The 17,631-nt window shown below is 50.4% G+C and overlaps 1 protein-coding gene and 1 long non-coding RNA gene across 5 annotated transcripts in view; one reads left to right on the top strand and one right to left on the bottom strand.

The window, feature by feature from the left end:
• Nucleotides 1–10,307: 10,307 nt before the first annotated feature.
• LOC118356925 lies at nucleotides 10,308–12,417 on the bottom strand. The gene is made up of 2 exons (XR_004820040.1): nucleotides 12,039–12,417; nucleotides 10,308–10,599 (listed from the first exon to the last, which is right to left on the bottom strand). It is a non-coding gene; the product is annotated as an uncharacterized LOC118356925 (long non-coding RNA).
• Nucleotides 12,418–12,586: 169 nt separating this feature from the next.
• Nucleotides 12,587–17,631, top strand: part of CLSTN1 (calsyntenin 1) — a 77,674-nt gene continuing 72,629 nt past the window's right edge. For all 4 annotated transcript variants that reach the window (XM_027599017.2, XM_035727021.1, XM_035727019.1 and 1 more), the window contains exon 1: nucleotides 12,587–12,916. In XM_027599017.2, coding sequence (XP_027454818.2) covers nucleotides 12,826–12,916 — 91 coding nt within the window. In that variant the 5' untranslated portion in view covers nucleotides 12,587–12,825. The remainder of the gene's footprint in view (nucleotides 12,917–17,631) is intronic.

The following is a 17,631-nucleotide window of genomic DNA, read 5'->3' as shown; positions in this document are numbered from 1 at the left end:
AACACCCCCCCTCAGAGGATCTTTTTTTTTTTTTAAAGATTTTATTTATTTATTTGACAGAGAGAGAGAGAGAGAGCGCGCGCGCGTGCACAGCAGAGGGAGAGGGAGAGGCAGACTCCCTGCTGAGCAGGGAGCCCGATGACGACTCGGGGCTCCATCCCAGGACCCCAGGACCATGACCTGAGCCGGAGGCAGACGCTTCACCGACGGAGCCACCCAGGCGCCCCGCACCCTCAGAGGATCTTAACTGACCCGCCCTATTTTGCTTTCTACTCTGACGTGCTCTATTTTCTTTATGTGAAACATCTGCTTGTTTCTTTCTTGCTCCGCTAGAAGGTAAGCTCGTGGGAGCAGGCCACCAGAGCCACGTGCAGGGGGCAGCAGTGGTCCCTAAAGGGAAGAATGCTGGGTGTCAGGGACAAGCCGTCCACTATCGGGCTCTGGTGCTGGCTGAACTTCTGCGTCAGGAAACCCCACGGTGACACCAACCCTGGTGCTCAGCCAGCCTGCCTTGGGGGACAGGAAGAGCAGGGGGAAGAGCCCTCCCATTGAGCTTGAAATCAGAGCTTCCTTCTTCCCCATTCGGACCTGGCTTTGCCAGCCTAGAGCGGTGCTGTCGGTGTCACGCGGCCCTGTCTGAAACGGCAGGTGTCCCACGGAAGTAAAAGAAGGCTGGAAAATGCATGCTGTACACACTCGTTTGGAGAGTCACAATATAGGGAGGGTTCTGAGAAGTCCTGCAATGAAGACATTCATTTCATCTAGCTTCTACCTTATCTTTTTGACCACAGAACTCATAAGTCTCTTATGTATTCCATAGAATATTCCATAAGAACTGCCCTTGTGGAGGAAGAGTACAAGGTGTAAAATCGGAACTCAAGTTCCGAGTCCTGTTTGTTACGGGTTATGTCTGACTTCTCCAAGCCTCAGTTTTCCCCACCTGTAAAATAAGGGGGAATTCTAACCCCCGCAGGGTTGTTGTAAGTGTGGAAGGAGAACAGACCTTTGGTAAGTCTCTCCTAAGCTGCAAAGCGCTGTGCGGCTACCTGACCATTACAACGGGCTTAACCTGAAAAATAACATACGCTGTTTACCTTACAAGGTAAGGGGACGCCAAAGGAAAAGAAAGTGACTCATCCAAGACTGGCCAAGCCGGTGACTGGTTAGAGACGGTCTCCAAGGGGAGGAGGAGCTCTAGCAGGAGTACCGTGAAGAATGAAGGCCCAGGGGCCAGGAGAACAGAGGTGACACTGATGGGTGGCAAGCCCTGGGAACAGGTATCTGGTGGGAGGGAAGGACTGACTCTCCCTGCTGATCCCTTCTTGAGACTTCTGAGCAGACAGCAATGCTGATGTTCCCTCTCCTTGTCCCCCCTGCCCCTGCACTGCCTGCCGGGGGGGGGGGGGGGGGGCGGTGCTCTGCCTGGAGCAGGGTGGGTCTATGAGTTTCCTCGGGCTGCCTCAGTGAAACCCTTGTAGGTGCTTCACCAACGGAAAGGGACCGTCTCACGTTCTGGAGGCCAGAAATCCAAAATCAAGGTGTGAGCAGGGTTGGCTCCTTCCAAGGGCCGTGCAGGAGAACGTGCTCTAGGCCTCTCTCCTCGGCTTCTCCCTTGTCTCTTCATATTATCTTCCCTCAATGTGGCTAAATTTCCCCTTTTTATGAGGACTCCAGTCATATTGGATTAGGTCCACCCCAGTGACCTCATTTTAACTCAGATGATGTCTGTAAAGACCCTGCCTCCAAAGAGGGTCACATTCCCAAGGACTGGGGATTAGAACTTCAGCGTCTGGTTTTTGCCAGAGGAGGCCTGGGGGGGGGGGGGACACCATCCAACCCATACCAGTGGGCATTTGCCCCAGTGGGCACCTCTCTCCATCTCACCAGCCCAGTTCCTTGGCCGAAAGCATGTGGATTCTGGCCTGCCGGAAGAGAGAGCCCATAATTGTGTTAATTGCCACAATACTAGATCTGCAATTAATATGCCATGGGAACAAAGAGCAAATGCACTAATAGCACATAATTGGACCTAAACTACACCCTCGCAGAGCACTGCAACTGAGCTCTGCTGTTTATGCTCCTTTTCAAATTAGCAAAGATGAGCAAATTAACATCCGCTTCCCCTTCACCCTGCTCAGAGGGGAGCTATGGGGAGGGAACCTTGGGTTGGGGAACGGATGGTGGGGCACCCTGGGCAGATCCTGTCCAGAGCCAAGCACCCGGGCCTGACCTTTGGAACTAGAGGCAATTGAGGACTTTGAAGGAAGTGAGGAATCCAGACATTTCCTCAAGTTCCGACATCACGACAACCTGTCTGGGCCTTGGCTGATGCCCGGCCCCGGGATGGCCGGGATTCTTGCAATTGGGGCGTGTGGAGTGACTCACAGAACACTGCAATTATTTGGTGCCCTGGGGCAGGTTTGAGTCAATTTGGAGGCTTGAGGCTTAAGTGCCACACCTCTCCTCCTCCATTCCTGGGGTGGCGTCAAGTCCAGAGGCAGGGGGGCAGACCCCCTCAGAAAGGGCCAACAGATGCTCTTGGCCTCTCTTCCTTCCACCCTCTCAGCACGCAGGCCTGACTGCCCCGTGTCTCTGTGGCCCCGGGGACGGGCTGTCTGGGGCCTGCCCTGCCCGTGCTTGCCTCCTTCGGCTGGAGGCGGCTGGCAAGAGCTTCAGCCTCAACTTGTCCCATTGCCTGCCCAGTGAGGGCCGGGCAGGGCCTCCCCGCCCCCCCACTGCCTGTCTTGGTCTCCCCATGTGCCTCCCCCCGCCCCCCCCCCCCCCCCCCGGTGGACTCAGCCTGCAGCCTGCAGGTCAAGCACCCTTTCCTCGTCCACCAATCCCTGTACCTTGCAGGGCCTGTGAAGCCAGGGGGCCCAGCGGATGTAGGATTAACCGACTCCTCAGCTGGTCCCTTCCCCTCCCCTCTAGGCCACTAGGTCGCCCCTGCCTCCCTGGACCTGGGCAGAGGGTGACGGCCCTACTTGCTCGCCCCTCTCCTGCAATTTGCCTCCCTGCCCTTCCCGGGCTGTGCTGGGCCTCCTCCCTGGCTCCTGCCAAGCCAGCCACAGCAAGGGCTCGTTGAGAATTCTCTGAGACCTATCTGCCCCTTCCGAGAAGACTCTCTTCCTCCAACAGACAGCCTCCTCATTTGCATCCCCTAAATCAATGCCTTCAGCTGATCAAAGCCCAGCACTACAATCTCAGTGAGGTTGGCTTGGGATCGGAGAAGAGGCAGGACTCCCATCCCCCTTTCCTGCTGCCCCTTGAGCCCAAGGGGAACTGGAAACAGGAGGCGCTTGGGAGTGCAAAAGGGGCAGGAGCAGAAGTCCCTCTCTAGGTGAGGTTCTCTTCCCCTGCTTTTCCTGCAGGCTGAACAGACAAAGGGACAGTGCCAGGCCTGTGTCAACAAGGCTTGCTGTGATGTTCCAGGCCCTGAACATGACTGGGGCCCTGGGTCAAGCCCAGAAGGAAGGGAGGTTCTGGAAGGAAGCCACCTACCTCCTCCTCCCCAGTCAGACCTGCCAGGGCTCAGGCCTCAGGGTTCTTAAAGAACGGAGCAGGATTCGGGAGGCAGAGAGGAGAGGGTTAATCCCCGCTCCCCCCAACCCCCCCCCCCCCGCCACATGTGACCAAAAACGTCCTCATTGGAATGATCGCCAACACCGACTGAGCACTAACTATGTGCCAGGCCTAGTGCTGAGTCCTCCCGTGCATTATCACATTTAACCCACAGAGCATCCCTATAAGGCATGTATCATTCTGATCCCCATTTTATAGATGACAAAACAGAGGAGAGGCCACTGAGCTGGGAAGTGGCAGACTTTGGGTTAAATGAGAGAAGGTGGGGCGCCTGGTGGCTCAGTCGTTAAGGGTCTGCCTTCGGCTCAGGTCATGGTTGCGGGGTCCTGGGATCGAGCCCCGCATCGGGCTCCCTGCTCGGCGGGAGGCCTGCTTCTCCCTCTCCCACTCCCCCTGCTTGTGTTCCCGCTCTCACTGTGTCTCTTTCTCTGTCAAATAAATAAATAAAATCTTTAAAAAAAAATAAAATAAATGAGAGAAGGTCCAAGAAAGGCTGAATAATCTGAAAAGAGCTACAGGCAGGGGAGAAGGCCCTGTGTGCTGGTGTGTGAGGGTGGGAGGCGGCGTGGGGTGATCAGGACGTGACTGTCCTTACACAGAGTCTTGGCTGCCCTTTGGGATGGAGCAGGAGGCCTGGTCCTTGGTCAGGACATCTGCTTCCCCTCATGCCCCACTGAACTTCTTGGCTCCCTCCTGACCACTCACCATACCATGAGCCAGACGGGGATCAGCCAAGCAGTTCTCCCATCTTGATGTCTTCTGACTTTCGAGGGCCATGCAGAAACTTTCGCCATCAGGCAGCTTCTGGGAGATAGGAACGTCATAGGTAAGAGCCTCTGCTTTAGAGACAGAGAGATGTAGGTTCAAATCCTGACTCTCCACTTTGCTGCGTGGCCTTGGGAAATTACTTTACCTCTCTTAGCCCCGGTGGTGTGCTCTGTAAAAGAGGGATAATAACAGTGTTCAGTGCTGCTAGCACAGAATCAGACCAGGCTTCGGGCAGGGCTGGCCCACAGCAAACACTCACTATGTGAGCTCCGGATCTCCGGGGGTGGTTAATCTCTGCAACCCAGATGAAGAAGGAGAAAAAGTAATCCTGAGCAAGTAAATGAGCTGGAGGCTTGAAAAGGCCAGAGATTCTGATGTCTGGCTCTTGATTTTTATTGGTGCTTGCTGGTCTGGGGAGCTTGAGGGGCAAGGAAAAAAGCACAAAAAGGCCAGAGGAGCCTCACCCGAGGCCAGCAGAGCTACTTCACCACTGACAAGTCACTTAAGCCCACTGAACTCCTGCTTCCCATCAGTTAAAGAGGGATGAGTGAAAACTCTACCAGGAAGATTGCTGTGAGGCCCCAGAGTGTAGAGAGAGATGCCCTTCAAAAAAAAAAAAAAAAAAAAGGAGAATGCTGAGCAAATCCAAACTGTAAAGTACTGTGTGAACACAGTTATTTATTATTATTATTATTATTATTATTAGAGAGGGGAGAGAGAAAAAATCTTTTTTTTTAAAGATTTTATTTATTTATTAGAGAGAGAGAGAGAATGAGAGATAGAAAGCAGGAGAGGGAAGAGGGTCAGAGGGAGAAGCAGACTTCCTGCTGAGCAGGGAGCCCGATGTGGGACTCGATCCCGGGACTCCAGGACCATAATCTGAGCCGAAGGCAGTCGCTTAACCGACTGAGCCACCCAGGTGCCCCGGGAGAGAGAAAAATCTTAAGCAGACTCCCCACCCAGCGCAGAGCCCAATGTGAGGCTCCATCTCACAACCCTGAGATCATGACCTGAGCTGAAATCAAGAGTCGGATGCTTAACCAACTAAGCCACCCAGGCGCCCCTGGGAAAGCAGTTATAACCATCATCATCTCCTCAGACCTTTTTTTAAAAGATTATTTATTTGAGGGGCGCCTGGGTGGCTCAGATGGTTAGGCGTCTGCCTTCGGCTCGGGTCATGGTCCCGGGGTCATGGGATCGAGCCCCACATCGGGCTCCTGGCTCGGCGAGGAGCCTGCGTCTCCCTCTGCCTCTCTCCCTGCTCATGCTTTCTCTCTCTCTCTATCTCTGTGTCTCAAATGAATAAATAAAATCTTAAAAAAAAAAAAAGAAGGAAACCCCAACCTTTAAAAAAAAAGATTATTTATTTGAGAGAGAGAGAGAGAGAGAGAGAGAGAGAGAGCACAAGCAGGGGGAGCAGGAGAGGGAGAAGCAGGCTCCCCACTGAGCAGGGAGCCCGATGTGGAACTCGATCCCGGGACCCCGGGATCATGACCTGAGCCAAAGGCAGACGCTTAAGTGACTGAGCCACCCAGGCGCCCCTGGGAAAGCAGTTACAACCATCATCATCTCCTCAGACTTTTCAAAGCATATTCATATATATCATCAGCATGGTGAGAACAGTAACTGCTAACTGAGCACTACTATGTGCCACACACGGAGCTAAACCCTTGATATGCATCCTCTCGTTCAATCTTCCCAATAATCTAAACGGGGTATTATTATTGTATGCCCATTTTACAGATAAGGAAACTGAAGCTCACAGTAATTAGGTTGTCTGGTCTTTTCTGCTAATAACTGGAACCCAGCTCTGTCTGAATCCAAACGATGTAAGTAAGACATTTCTCCTATTTTCTTAAAACCGCTTTATCCTACTCTACCCCCAATTCCAGGCAATACGATGGAACTATGGGCAGAACCTAGGTTTGGTGCTGCTTCTACTATGACCGAGCAGTGGCCGTGCTCCCTCAGTGGTGCCAGGGAAGCTGTGCTGTTTCTGCCCCTGCCTTTCCCTCTCCCTTGCTCCTTCCCAGACACCTAACCGCATCCTGTCCATTGGGATGTTGTGTGTAGACAGGGCACATCGTGTTTGCCTTGTGCGTCCACAGAGGGACCGCGCTTGTCCATATGTTGTCTGTTCGTGTCGTGCGTTGGGTAGATAATTCATGCTGCAGAAGGAGAGAGCCACCCCTCCCCTCCACCACACAGAAGAGTGCGTAGGTCCTGTGCCTTTCCCAGCTGTCTACCCAAAGAGAGGAGGGGACTATGCTGTGTGTCACCTCGGGGAAAGCATAAGTAGGAAACCCCAATCCTTGTCCCACGTTTTGGGGGTGCAAAACCGAGCTGCCCGGCTTCTATGGGAAAGTGAGATTTTCCTCCTTTGGAAATTCTCAACAGCTAGTGATGGCTGATGTTGCCTGCGTGGGAATGCCTACTTCCTTTGCAGAGGAGAGCCGTGTAGAGAGCTTTAAAGGGAGTCTGAAACAAACCGTCAGGCCTCAACCTGACTCCCTGGAGACCACGGGGATGTCCCTTCCTAAGTCAGGGTTTCTGCCACTGCCAGAGAGGCAAGGAGCTCTGAGCCATGGACAGTAATGAACAGTAATGATAGAGACTGTTGTGTGTTGGCTCATCTATTCCTCACTCCCCTCTCCCCTCAGGGAAGCAGGCACTGACTTCTCTCTGTTTTACAGATGAGATACTGAGGTTGGAGAGATGAAGTGCCTTATCCAAGAGGTAGAAACCACACAGTTAGCAAGAAACACAAAAAGGCTCACTGCCGCTGTCTTTGTAAAAGCAAGAGATTGGAAACAGCCCATCAGTGTGGGAGAAATAGTCATCAATAGAGGACTGATTCAGTCAATTCCGGTACATCCACATGAAGGAAAACATATGTATGCCTGTCAGATGTATAAACGTGACATGTATGTCACATTTCTGACACCAGACATGTAGGTTTTCCACGCCAGCCAATTCTCCGATTCTCTGTGGACACCAACTAGGTGTGCTACAATTAAATTCAGTTCTAACCCTAACTCCCTAGAGTTAGCACAGACCCCACAGGTTAAGGGCTCAGTCTCCCCCACTGCCCCCACTTCATTTTTTTAAAAAATGGATTCCCTGTTTATTTTTTTAAAGATTTTATTTATTTATTTGAGAGAGAGAGAGAGCACAAGCAGAGGGAGGAGGTGGAGGGAGAAGCAGGCTCCCTATTGAGCAGGGAGCCCGATGCGGGACTCGATCCCAGGACCCTGGGATCATGACCTGAGCCGAAGGCAGACGCCCAACCGACTGAGCCACCCAGGCGCCCCCACTGCCCCCACTTTGGGTGCCAACTGCAAGTAGCGGGTCCCCAGGTGACCTCCACTTCTGTCTAACTTGGCTACCTTTCCAGGGATTCTCATGACCCCCTCCTCAGGTTCAATATTTTGCCATAAGGGCTCTCAAAACTCAGGGAAATGCTTTACTTACATTTACTAGTTTATTATGAAGACTATTATAAAGGAGACAAGTGAATAGCCAGATGAGGAGTACATTGGGCAAGGTGTGGAAGGGTCCCGAGCACAGGAACAATTGTCCCTGTGGAGTTAGGCTACACCACCCTCCTGGCACGTGGATGTGTTCACCAACCCAGAAGCTCTCTGCATCCTGCAGTTGAGGGATTTTGGAATGGCTTCATCACATTGGACGATTGATCACTAATTTGATCTCCAGCACCCCCTTTCCCCAATTTGGTGGGCAGGGGCCTGAAAGTTCCAAGCTTCTAATCATGGCTTGGTTATTCTGGTGACCAGCCCCAAACCAGGAGCCATCCGGGAGCCTGCCTAGAGTTGCCTCTTTACAACAAAAGATGCTCCTCTCCCCCAGGAAATTCCAAGGGATTTAGCAGCTCTGTGCTAGGAATTGGAGATGAAGACCAACTATCTATTTCTTATTATATCAGAGTATCACACTGCACAAGAGAATGCATTGCAGCTCTGAAAGGGATCCTGAGATGGAGCCATCTCCAGGATATCTTATTCATCAAAAAAAAAAAAAAAAAGCAAGATGTGGATGTGATATGCTTCTTTTTATCTAAGAAAGGGGAGAGTAGTATATTAGAATCCTAGCTTGTATTTTAAAAACCCACAGTGGAAGGATAAGCCAAACCCAGACGGAATGGTAATTTTAAGGGCAGGAAGGGACAGGGAGGAGCACACGTGAATGGAATCGGACTTTTCCGAGCAACTTGTTTTCCGGATTTGCCTATGGAGCCTTGTAACTATTTAATATGGCCGTAAAACAAAATTAAATGGGAATTCCGCAAAAGGAAAGGAAATGGATAGAGATGTGTTTGAGCCCGGTGCGGCGGGGGGGCGGGGGGGCAACTGGAGTCTCTGCTGCTTTTGCCCCTCATCAACTATCCCTTTACAGCCATCAAGACACCTGACCAGGCCACCAGAAGGCAGAGACAGGGCCAGATCTTGAACCTTCGGGGGCTCCAGGGGGACCCTAGTGGTGGTGCTGGGGTTGTGGTTTTTAGTATTTTGGGGCATTTGATTGGTGGCTCTCATCAAGATTCCCACAGCCACATTCTGCTGCATCCTTAAAGTGGGTCAACTTTCAAGCATATCATTCATAGTGGCCACAATGAGTGCTTACCCCTCTAGCTCAGTCCCACCAACACTGGCCCCTATAGGGCACACTGTTGCTTACAGTCCTAACACGCCACCCGAAAGGGGTTCAGCTTCCTGGCCAAGAGATTTCCTGCATGCGACCATGTTTCCTCCTCTCGGCAACTCTGGACCTGGAATGACTGTCTTGGTGAGAAAACCCAGGCTGGATGAGAATGCCTCCCATGGCTTCAGAAGGTGGCAGGGCCCCACCTCTGACTCTGGTGGCCCAGGCTGATGACTCCACGCTGCGGGATCTTGCATAGGGCTTCCCCGCCCCCCCTTTGGTATTTGTTGTGTCGTTTCACGTAGGGGCTGAGGCATTGTTTGGGGCTCAGACCTACATGAAATTGAATCCCAGGTGTCCCTGCTTTCTAACAACGGGCTCTTTATCAAATGTTACATTTTCCTCAATCTAGCACAAAAGCACCTTCTGGAAAGGTTGCTGGAGGCAAAAATGAAATGTCCCCAGTAAAGAGCTTAGTGGAGACTGTTGTTACTAGCAGGAATCATTACAAAAGACGCAGCACCCTGGAAATTCTGTGTTCTTCTATCTATTGCACAGATGGGTTGACTATATGCTCAAAAGCTCAAGTCTTTCCTTGGCCTGGTTATCAAAGCCCCCTCCTTACTCTCCCGTGTCTGACCCTGACTAGGACACACCTGGGGTGCTGCCTCATTTCCCACTGCTCTGGGCCCCCCTGGTGCTGTTCTCTCAGTGGCTGGCTCAGCTCAGGAGAGGCCCCTCTCTGCTAACTGTTAAGGCTGGATCGATCCCCATCTCAGGGCCATTTTGAGGATTAACTAATCCATCACGTGGAGACCTTTGCAAAGTGCCAATATGGCCAAGGCTATTGTCAGGCCGACTGGAAACCGAGTTCACTGGTTTTCCTGGCTTCCAAGACACTCAAGCTGAGCCTTGCAGCTGGACGAACTCTCCTGTGGGCAAAATCTCAGCGTGCCGTAGGTTGCACTGAGCTCACCGGCCGTCTGTCCTGCCCACCTGCCGCCGAACCTTTTTGATCTACCTCTTTGTTTCTTTAAGGGACAGTGAGGGTAAGAAGATAAAGGGATCAGGATTCAGACACCAAAGAGCCTTTGTTTGTGTTTTCTGATGGAACTGAATACATTACATTTTCCCTCTTGGCATCAGCCTATTGGTCTCAAGACATAGGTCTGAGATATATAATACCTTTCTGACTTTATGTTTTGTAAAACTCAAAGGTCCCTGGAAACCTACAGGGTATGTTTTTTATCCTCCGAGGTGTGAATCTCCACAGTACAAAAATGAATACAGGAATGTCATTGAGTTCATTGCTGAGTATTTATTGAGTGCCTACTGTATGTTTAGCAGACACAAGCAGCTCAGAAGGTCCCCAAGGGGAAAAAAAGAAGTTCCTATGTGTTTAGACCTACTATGTACTACGCTCTGTGAGGCACTTTCATTGCATCGTCTCATTTAATCCTGACAACTCCAGGAAATAGGTATTGCTATCCCATTTGACAGGTGAGGAGACTCAAAGTTCCGTGACTTGTCGAGATCATTCATAGTAGAAGCAGCCAGAGTTCCTGTCTGGTACTGTCTGGGTCCTTTCCCCTAGAACATAGTGGGGAGCAGAAAAAGACACACACGGGTTAGTTAGTCAATGGCACAAAGTGACAGATTGTCAATCCTGGACTGCCCGGTTCGGGCTGGCCTGACGGCTCAGGAGGACTTCCTGCAGGAGATAGCCCAGGTCTGACTCCGAGCAAAGGTGGGGAGGATGTGCTATATAATGCTGGCCCTGGGCAGAAATGAACGTGAGCACAGGCTGTGTTGAGAGAGCAGGTCCTGAGGTCAGCTGGGTGGGGCCTGAGGTTGAGGGGTGGGAAGCCTGGCAGAGCTGTCTGGACCAGATAAAGCGGCAACGAGGAGCTAGCAGGAGCTGGAGGGGGAGGCTCGGAGAGGATGACTCCTGCAGTGCTGGCTGAAAGGAGTGGAGCTGTGAGGCCTGGAGATGGAAGGGACCAGGCGGGGTACCTTGGGAGGGGTCCACCCCAAGGGGAGTCTGGTCCTCTTGGACCCAGGTAAGGGGGTGGCAGGGGAAGAAGAGATGGAATCTGCAGGCTTTGCTAGAGGATGCCTTCGAGGGACAAAGGACAGGGAGGAGCATATTCCATTGCAGGATGCTTTGAGACTCCCATCAGGTCACATCAGGCCTCTGTTCACCGCTGTTCAAGGTCCTCCTGCGGCCCGGAGCATCATCTGGCCGTGAAGGCACCTCACACTCTGGCCTGAATCTACTTTGTGGGCTCTTCACCCACTACCCTCCTAAATAAATCCTCCGCTCTCCTCCTACTTCTCCCAGCCCCCAAAAGGGCCCCCCTCCTGAACCCCACCCCAAGCTGGCCTTCACAAAGCCCACCAGCCTGCCAGACCCTCTCAGCTTTCACGGCTATGACAACCACAGTGTTCCAATCACCTTCCATCGCTCTTGCAGCACCGTCTAGAATAATTCACATTTTACTGTTATTTAGCTTTTGCTCTTGGGGCCTCCCTAATGTCACCTCCCTGGCCTTGATGGCTGAGTGTTCTTCTCGCTGTAGCTGTCGCAACTGGGGATGTCATTTTGCCTTTCAGTCTTTGTTCCCTCATCTGCAAAATGGGGCCAACAATGTCTCACAGTGCCTGGCCGAGGGATCCATCTATGACGGTGCCAGTCCTTTCCTCTAGCGTGGGGTGGTCCCAGGGGCCGAAGGAAGGTGGGAGAACCAGGACAGAAGAGGAGGACTCAAGCCCCCCCCCCAGGAACCCTTCTTTATCCAGTTGGATCTCTGCATTTCTAAGGGACCACTGGCATCACACTCAGATCATCTAGAAAGGGCACGCACAAGCCGTCTTTAAACAGCCATCACAGATTTCTCCAGCGGACGAAGGGATCTGGATTTACAAATTCCGGACGGACTCCCTGGGCAGCTAATACCCGCTCCCAGGGCGCAACCACGGCAGCACGTGCTGCGCGGTCCCTGACTGTTTACAAAGCGCGTTTCGCTGACCTCCATCTCCTTGAAAACCTCTCACGACCCCGCAGGCTCCCTGTCATCACTTCCACTTGGCAGCAGAGGACACCAAGACTCTGGGAGGCGACGTGCCTTGCCCGAAGGGGCCCAACGTGTTGGCGCTCAGGGGCCCCAGCTGCACCCTCCAGAGGGGTCTGCCCTCCTCGGGGCTGGGGCTGCGAAGGGCTGAAAGGCCGGCGCTGGCCCCAGGATACCGCTCGCTTGGCTCCGGAGCCTGGGGGCGCGCGTGGCGATGAGGGGCTGATGCTCTCGGCCGCAGCGGGGGCAGAGGGTGCAGCCCCCAGACATCTCGCCGCCGCACCGGAGGCATCCCAGGCGCGGCCCCGCGGGCGCGCGCTCCGGGCTCCGCCGGCGATCCGAGGCGCGCGCCCCTCCCCCGCCCTCCTGCGCGCGCGCGCCCCTCTCCACCTCTCCCTCGCGCGCGCGCCCCCTCCCGCCGCCACCTCGCCCCTCCCGCGCGCGCGCGCGCGCGCCCCTCCCGCCGCCACCCCCGCCCCCGCCGGTACCCTCGCCGGACCCGAGAGAGCGCGCCGCCGCCATCTTAGTTGCTGCCGCCGCCTCCAACCAAGCGCTACCCTCGGCGGAGGGGAGGGCGCCCGCGGCCCGAGCGCGCGGCCCAGCGTCGCGGCGGCGGCTCGTCGTACCCCGGACTCGCCGCGGCGCGAAGCAGCCGGCTCCGGGCCGCGAGAGCCCTGCTCGGCGCCCCGCGCTCGTGCCTGCCGCTCCCGCCTCGGGCCGGCCGCGGCGCCCGGGAGCCGGAGCGATGCTGCGCCGCCCTGCGCCCGCGCTGGCCCCGGCCGCCTGGCTGCTGCTGGCCGGGCTGCTGAGCGGCGGCGGGGTCTGGGCCTCGCGAGGTAAGCGGCGGGCCAGGGCGGGTCCGGGGGAGTCGGGGGCGGACGCGGGGGGCCGGGGAAGCCGGGCTCAGTCCCCGGGCGGGGCGCCGGAGCCCCGGGTGGCGGCTGCGCGGGTCTGGAGGGGACGTGCAGACGGGCCCAGGGGGTCGGTCCCCCTTCCTCCGCAGCGCCTGCAGGCGGGGGTGCACCCCGGTGAGAGGCCGTGTGCGTGTGTTGTGTGCTCAGATGTGCATCAGGCTGGGGGTGCACGCACAGTTTTTTGGTGTGTGCTTACATAAGAGCCCACTCCTCCGCATCCCTTTCCAAGGATCCCGGTTCTCTGCTGCTGCACCGCGGACACCGCATCCTCGCCCCTTTCAGCCTCCTCCCGGGGTTCTTTAAATCTTGTCTGTTTTCAGACGAGCAGAAGCTGAAACTTCTCGCTCCCCACCCACGTTTCATCCAAAGGTGAAATTGTGATGAGGTTTACGATCGCGGGCTCACCCCGCGTTAGAAATCTGCATCTCCTCCACTCCTGACACCTTGGTGCAGTTTTTCTGACGGTGATTTAGATCGTTCAGGGGCTTAACACCACCCTCAACAGAAACCTCTCCGGTTCCTCAGGGCTGACATTATTGTACGGTTACTTGGCAGAAAAATATTTCTTAGTGAATTGTTTTGTTGTTGTTTTAACCTTCATCCACTTAACCTTTTAAACAGTACACGCTTTCTGATATTGACTGATCTTGCCAACGAAAAGCTTACGCATTGCAGATACTTGCTTCCGAATGGATCTTGGAATCGTAAACATTTTCCTTGGCCTTGGAGCAAAGTAATCTAGGTGCAGTCAATAGAGGACTTGGACTTGGATCTATTCTTTTGATTTTTTTATTTTTAATAAAAAATCTGGGGGGGGAGAGCTGATGGAAATCTAAATGAAACGGTCATATTTCATATTAGCAAGCTTTTAAAAAAAAATCCTCATTTTCTCTTCCTTGGCATGACAGACGGAGTTAAGTATGGTGTTCACAAATTAAAGGGCGGAAGAGGCAAATGCGTCTTTTGTTCCGTGTTCCTTTCTTCACATTGGGGCTGATAAACTTTGAATACTTCGTTTCTAACATTGTTGAGTGTCATAGTCAAGTCTCAGTCACTAAGTATCTAATCGCTCTCAGTTTGATTTTTAAAAGTTACATCAAGCTGAGTTTGAAATGTTCTTTCCAGATGTGGAATGGAGGTCTGAAAGTCTAATATATCCAAGAGAAAATGTCAAAGTTCTGCTTCTCTTGGGGAAAACCCACACATTTCACAAAAATATGTGCTTGATTGAGTATTTTGGGAACAGTTCAAATATATTTAGTCAGTGATAACATTTCTTGTTAAAATCCGTATTTTCTTGTTTGTTCATTCACCTCCATTTGCTAATCATTATTGAATTACTTGGGTTATTCAACAAATATAAATTTCAGCTATCAAATATCTTCATTGTGGTGGACTAACAGAACTCTTATGTGAAAGATGTGTTGACTTTCTAAGCTTTTCTTGGTGCATTTATAGTATTTAAGAATAATTAGTCTTCAAAATAAAAACACAGTTTAGACATCAGTTATTCTGTTGCTTTTTTTTTTCTTTCCCCCAGCCTGCAAGGTAGAAAATGTCTTGTGAGTATTACAAGAAATGCTAATAAAATGGTTTCATTTTGGGGGGGTTACAAGTGGATTTTATATGTAAGTATGCAATTTGTAGAGACACTTTCTGTGGGCTCATTTTAGAAGGTGATCATTTCAACTAATATTCTGACTTTTGCATTGCTCTAAGACAGTATGACATGAACTGCTGGCCATACTCTAGCTACCTCTAATGATTATTAATGGGATAAATATCACGTATAGATTGCTGGAGAGAATGTTAGGTTTTGTAATATACATTGCATGTTGACTATTAATTAGTTGTTTAATAGAGAACTCCGAATTTCACTTTAATTTGTAGCTGTCGTTCTTAAAAAACATCGAGTAAATCAAAATATTAGGCACATCCTTGGCATGCCCTAGGCTGCCTGCTTTCTCTCCAGTCAGTCAATGATCAAGAAACAGTAAATTGAAATGGAGCATATAGAAAGCTTATGAATATATATATATATATATATATATATATTTTAATGCGAGCACGGACTGTATTTCAAAGCCAAAGGAATAATTTTCATTGTTATTGTCCTGTTTGTTTGCGCACAGACTTCTCAGTGAGGCCTCCCCTCGCCATCCTCTGTGGAAATTTCATCTCTCCCTGATCCCCTGATTCCTCCGTTCCCTGCCTTACTTTTCCTCTTTCCATAGCACTTGATCCCATTCAAACAGCCTTATTCTGTTTATTGTCTGTCTCCCCTCACTAGGACAGGAGGCCCCGAGATGGGGAGGTGTTTGATCTGTTTTGTTCGCATGTGAATCCTGGACAACTCTTACCTCAGTTCGACAGCATAGTATTTTTATGTCCTAATTTTCATCTGACAGATAAATGTTATATACTGAAAAAAGGCATTACAGACTATAAAACAAACCTAAATTCTGCATTATGATATAGAAATTCATTAGTAGATAATTTTTTCAAGGATCTTTGATTGCGTGTGTGGGGATATTAGACCGTAAAAATCTGTAGCAGCTTTTGAAGGCTGTAGCTTTGTGGCACCACTCTGCATCTAATTTTTTTTTTTTTTAAGATTGTATTTATTTATTTGCTAGAGAGAGAGAGAGAGGGAGAGTACAATCAGGGGGAGCGGCAGGCAGAGGGAGAAGCAGGCTCCCTGCTGAGCAAGGGAGCCCCATGTGGGACTCCTCCCAGCGCCCTGAGATCATGACTTGAGCTGAAGGCAGACGCTTAACCATCTGAGCCACCCAGGCGCCCCTGAGTCTAATTTTTAAAAATACTGTAATTCTCTGCTTTTTTGGAAAGTGGTTTCTAATTTGTTACCCTGTTTTTCAGAAGTAACCTTGAGGAAAAGTCCTTTGAATACAGACTTCAATATTATACTTAATCTAACAGTTGTATTGCTGGGAGTAAATGTCATTTATTTCAAATAGGAGACCTATAACTGCTAAGAATAAGATAGATTTTTAAAAATAATTTAATTTTTTTATTTATTAATTTTTTTTTTAGATTTTATTTTATTGGACAGAAAGAGAGTACGAGCAGGGGGAAGCGGCTGAGGGAGAGAGAGGGAGAAGCAGGCTCCCTGCTGAGCTCTATCCCAGGACCCTGGGATCATGACCTGAGCTGATGCAGAAGCTTATCTGACTGAGCCACCCAGCACCCCAGACGATAAAATATTAATAATTCTGATTGTATTGCAGTTTAAGAGCTCTAACTCAGTTAACTGGAACCTTCAGTTAACTAGAGTTCATCTTCTGGCTGCAGACCCCTTTTAGGCAGAAAAGCATAAAACCAAGCAGTTTCATAGGAATTTCTTTTGCAAAAGGAAGTTTTAGAAGTCATATCATGCATTATCTGTGTCCCGTACTATTTGATTTTAAATGGAAAAAAAAAGCAGATTAATATTTCAGTTTTAGATATGAAGAATATGACCCATAAATGAAATTTTAATGAAATAAAACATTTTTGCATTCAAGTTAGAAATGCCTGTAATTCCATGATACTGGGTTTCAGGACTTGGCTAAGTTTATTAAACCATCTCTTAATGTTTAATGTGAGGATGTTAAAGTTTTAAGACATTTTTAAAAAAGGATTGAGTGATTTTTTATTTTAATTTTTTTTAAAAGATGATTTATTTGACAGAGGGAGAGAGAGCACAAGCAGGGGGAGCAGCAGAGGGAGAGGGGAGAAGCAGGCTCCCTGCTCAGCAGGGAGCCCGATGCCGATGCCGGGCTTGGATCCCAGGACCCTGGGGTCCATGACCTGAGCCGAAGGCAGTCTGAGGCACCCAGGTGCCCCCAGGATTGAGTTATTTTTATTGTTGCTTCTAAGGCAGGAAAATATAAATTTCAGGGCCAAGGGTAAAGTTTTCATTTATAAGAGTTGAAACAAAATAGGAGGTCTGATTATCCTGAAAATCACCAAGAGTCTATTTCTAACTTACTCTGGTTAATTGGGGCGTAAGATCATTATGCTTTAAAAAAAATATGTCTTTTTCTGTGGTCTTGATTTGGTAAGAGCAGAGGTATTTGAAGATATGTTGTATCTTTTATAAATGCAATTTAAGATAATTGATTTGTTACAGAATGCAGAGTTTGGTACAGCTTCAGAAATAGGGATTCAAGATTGGGGGAAATGATTTACACGGCATTGTGTTCTAGCACTGTATAAAAACAAAACAAAAGCGACATTTTGATATCAGTAGGAGACTGTGCAAAAGCCCAGAGATGGGAACCCTCAACTGACGACATTCCCTTGCCTGCTGTGAGCTGATGATGTGCTATGGCCATCCTTTCTTAGGGCCACCACCGAGGAATGGGGATACTGCATTTGTCCCCGATTTGATAGGTCCTTTCTTCTCTGTGTTTTAGGTGTATTTTTGTTCATTTTCTCATTTAGCTGTAGGATAATCATTGTTAAAGTTTTTCACAAGATGTGTTGCCAAGGCTTTTCATTTTTAAAGTTTTATTTATTTATTTTTAGATTTTATTTTTTAATTTGACAGAGAGAGAGAGACACAGCAAGAGCAGGAACACAAGCAGGGGGAGTGGGAGAGGGAGAAGCAGGCCTCCTGCCGAGCAGGGAGCCCGATG

This window comes from Zalophus californianus, chromosome 4, assembly GCF_009762305.2.
Source record: "Zalophus californianus isolate mZalCal1 chromosome 4, mZalCal1.pri.v2, whole genome shotgun sequence".
Classification (NCBI taxonomy): Eukaryota; Metazoa; Chordata; class Mammalia; order Carnivora; family Otariidae; genus Zalophus; species Zalophus californianus.
Note: the sequence above shows the minus strand (reverse complement) of the source record. Positions and strands in the feature narration are given on the sequence as shown.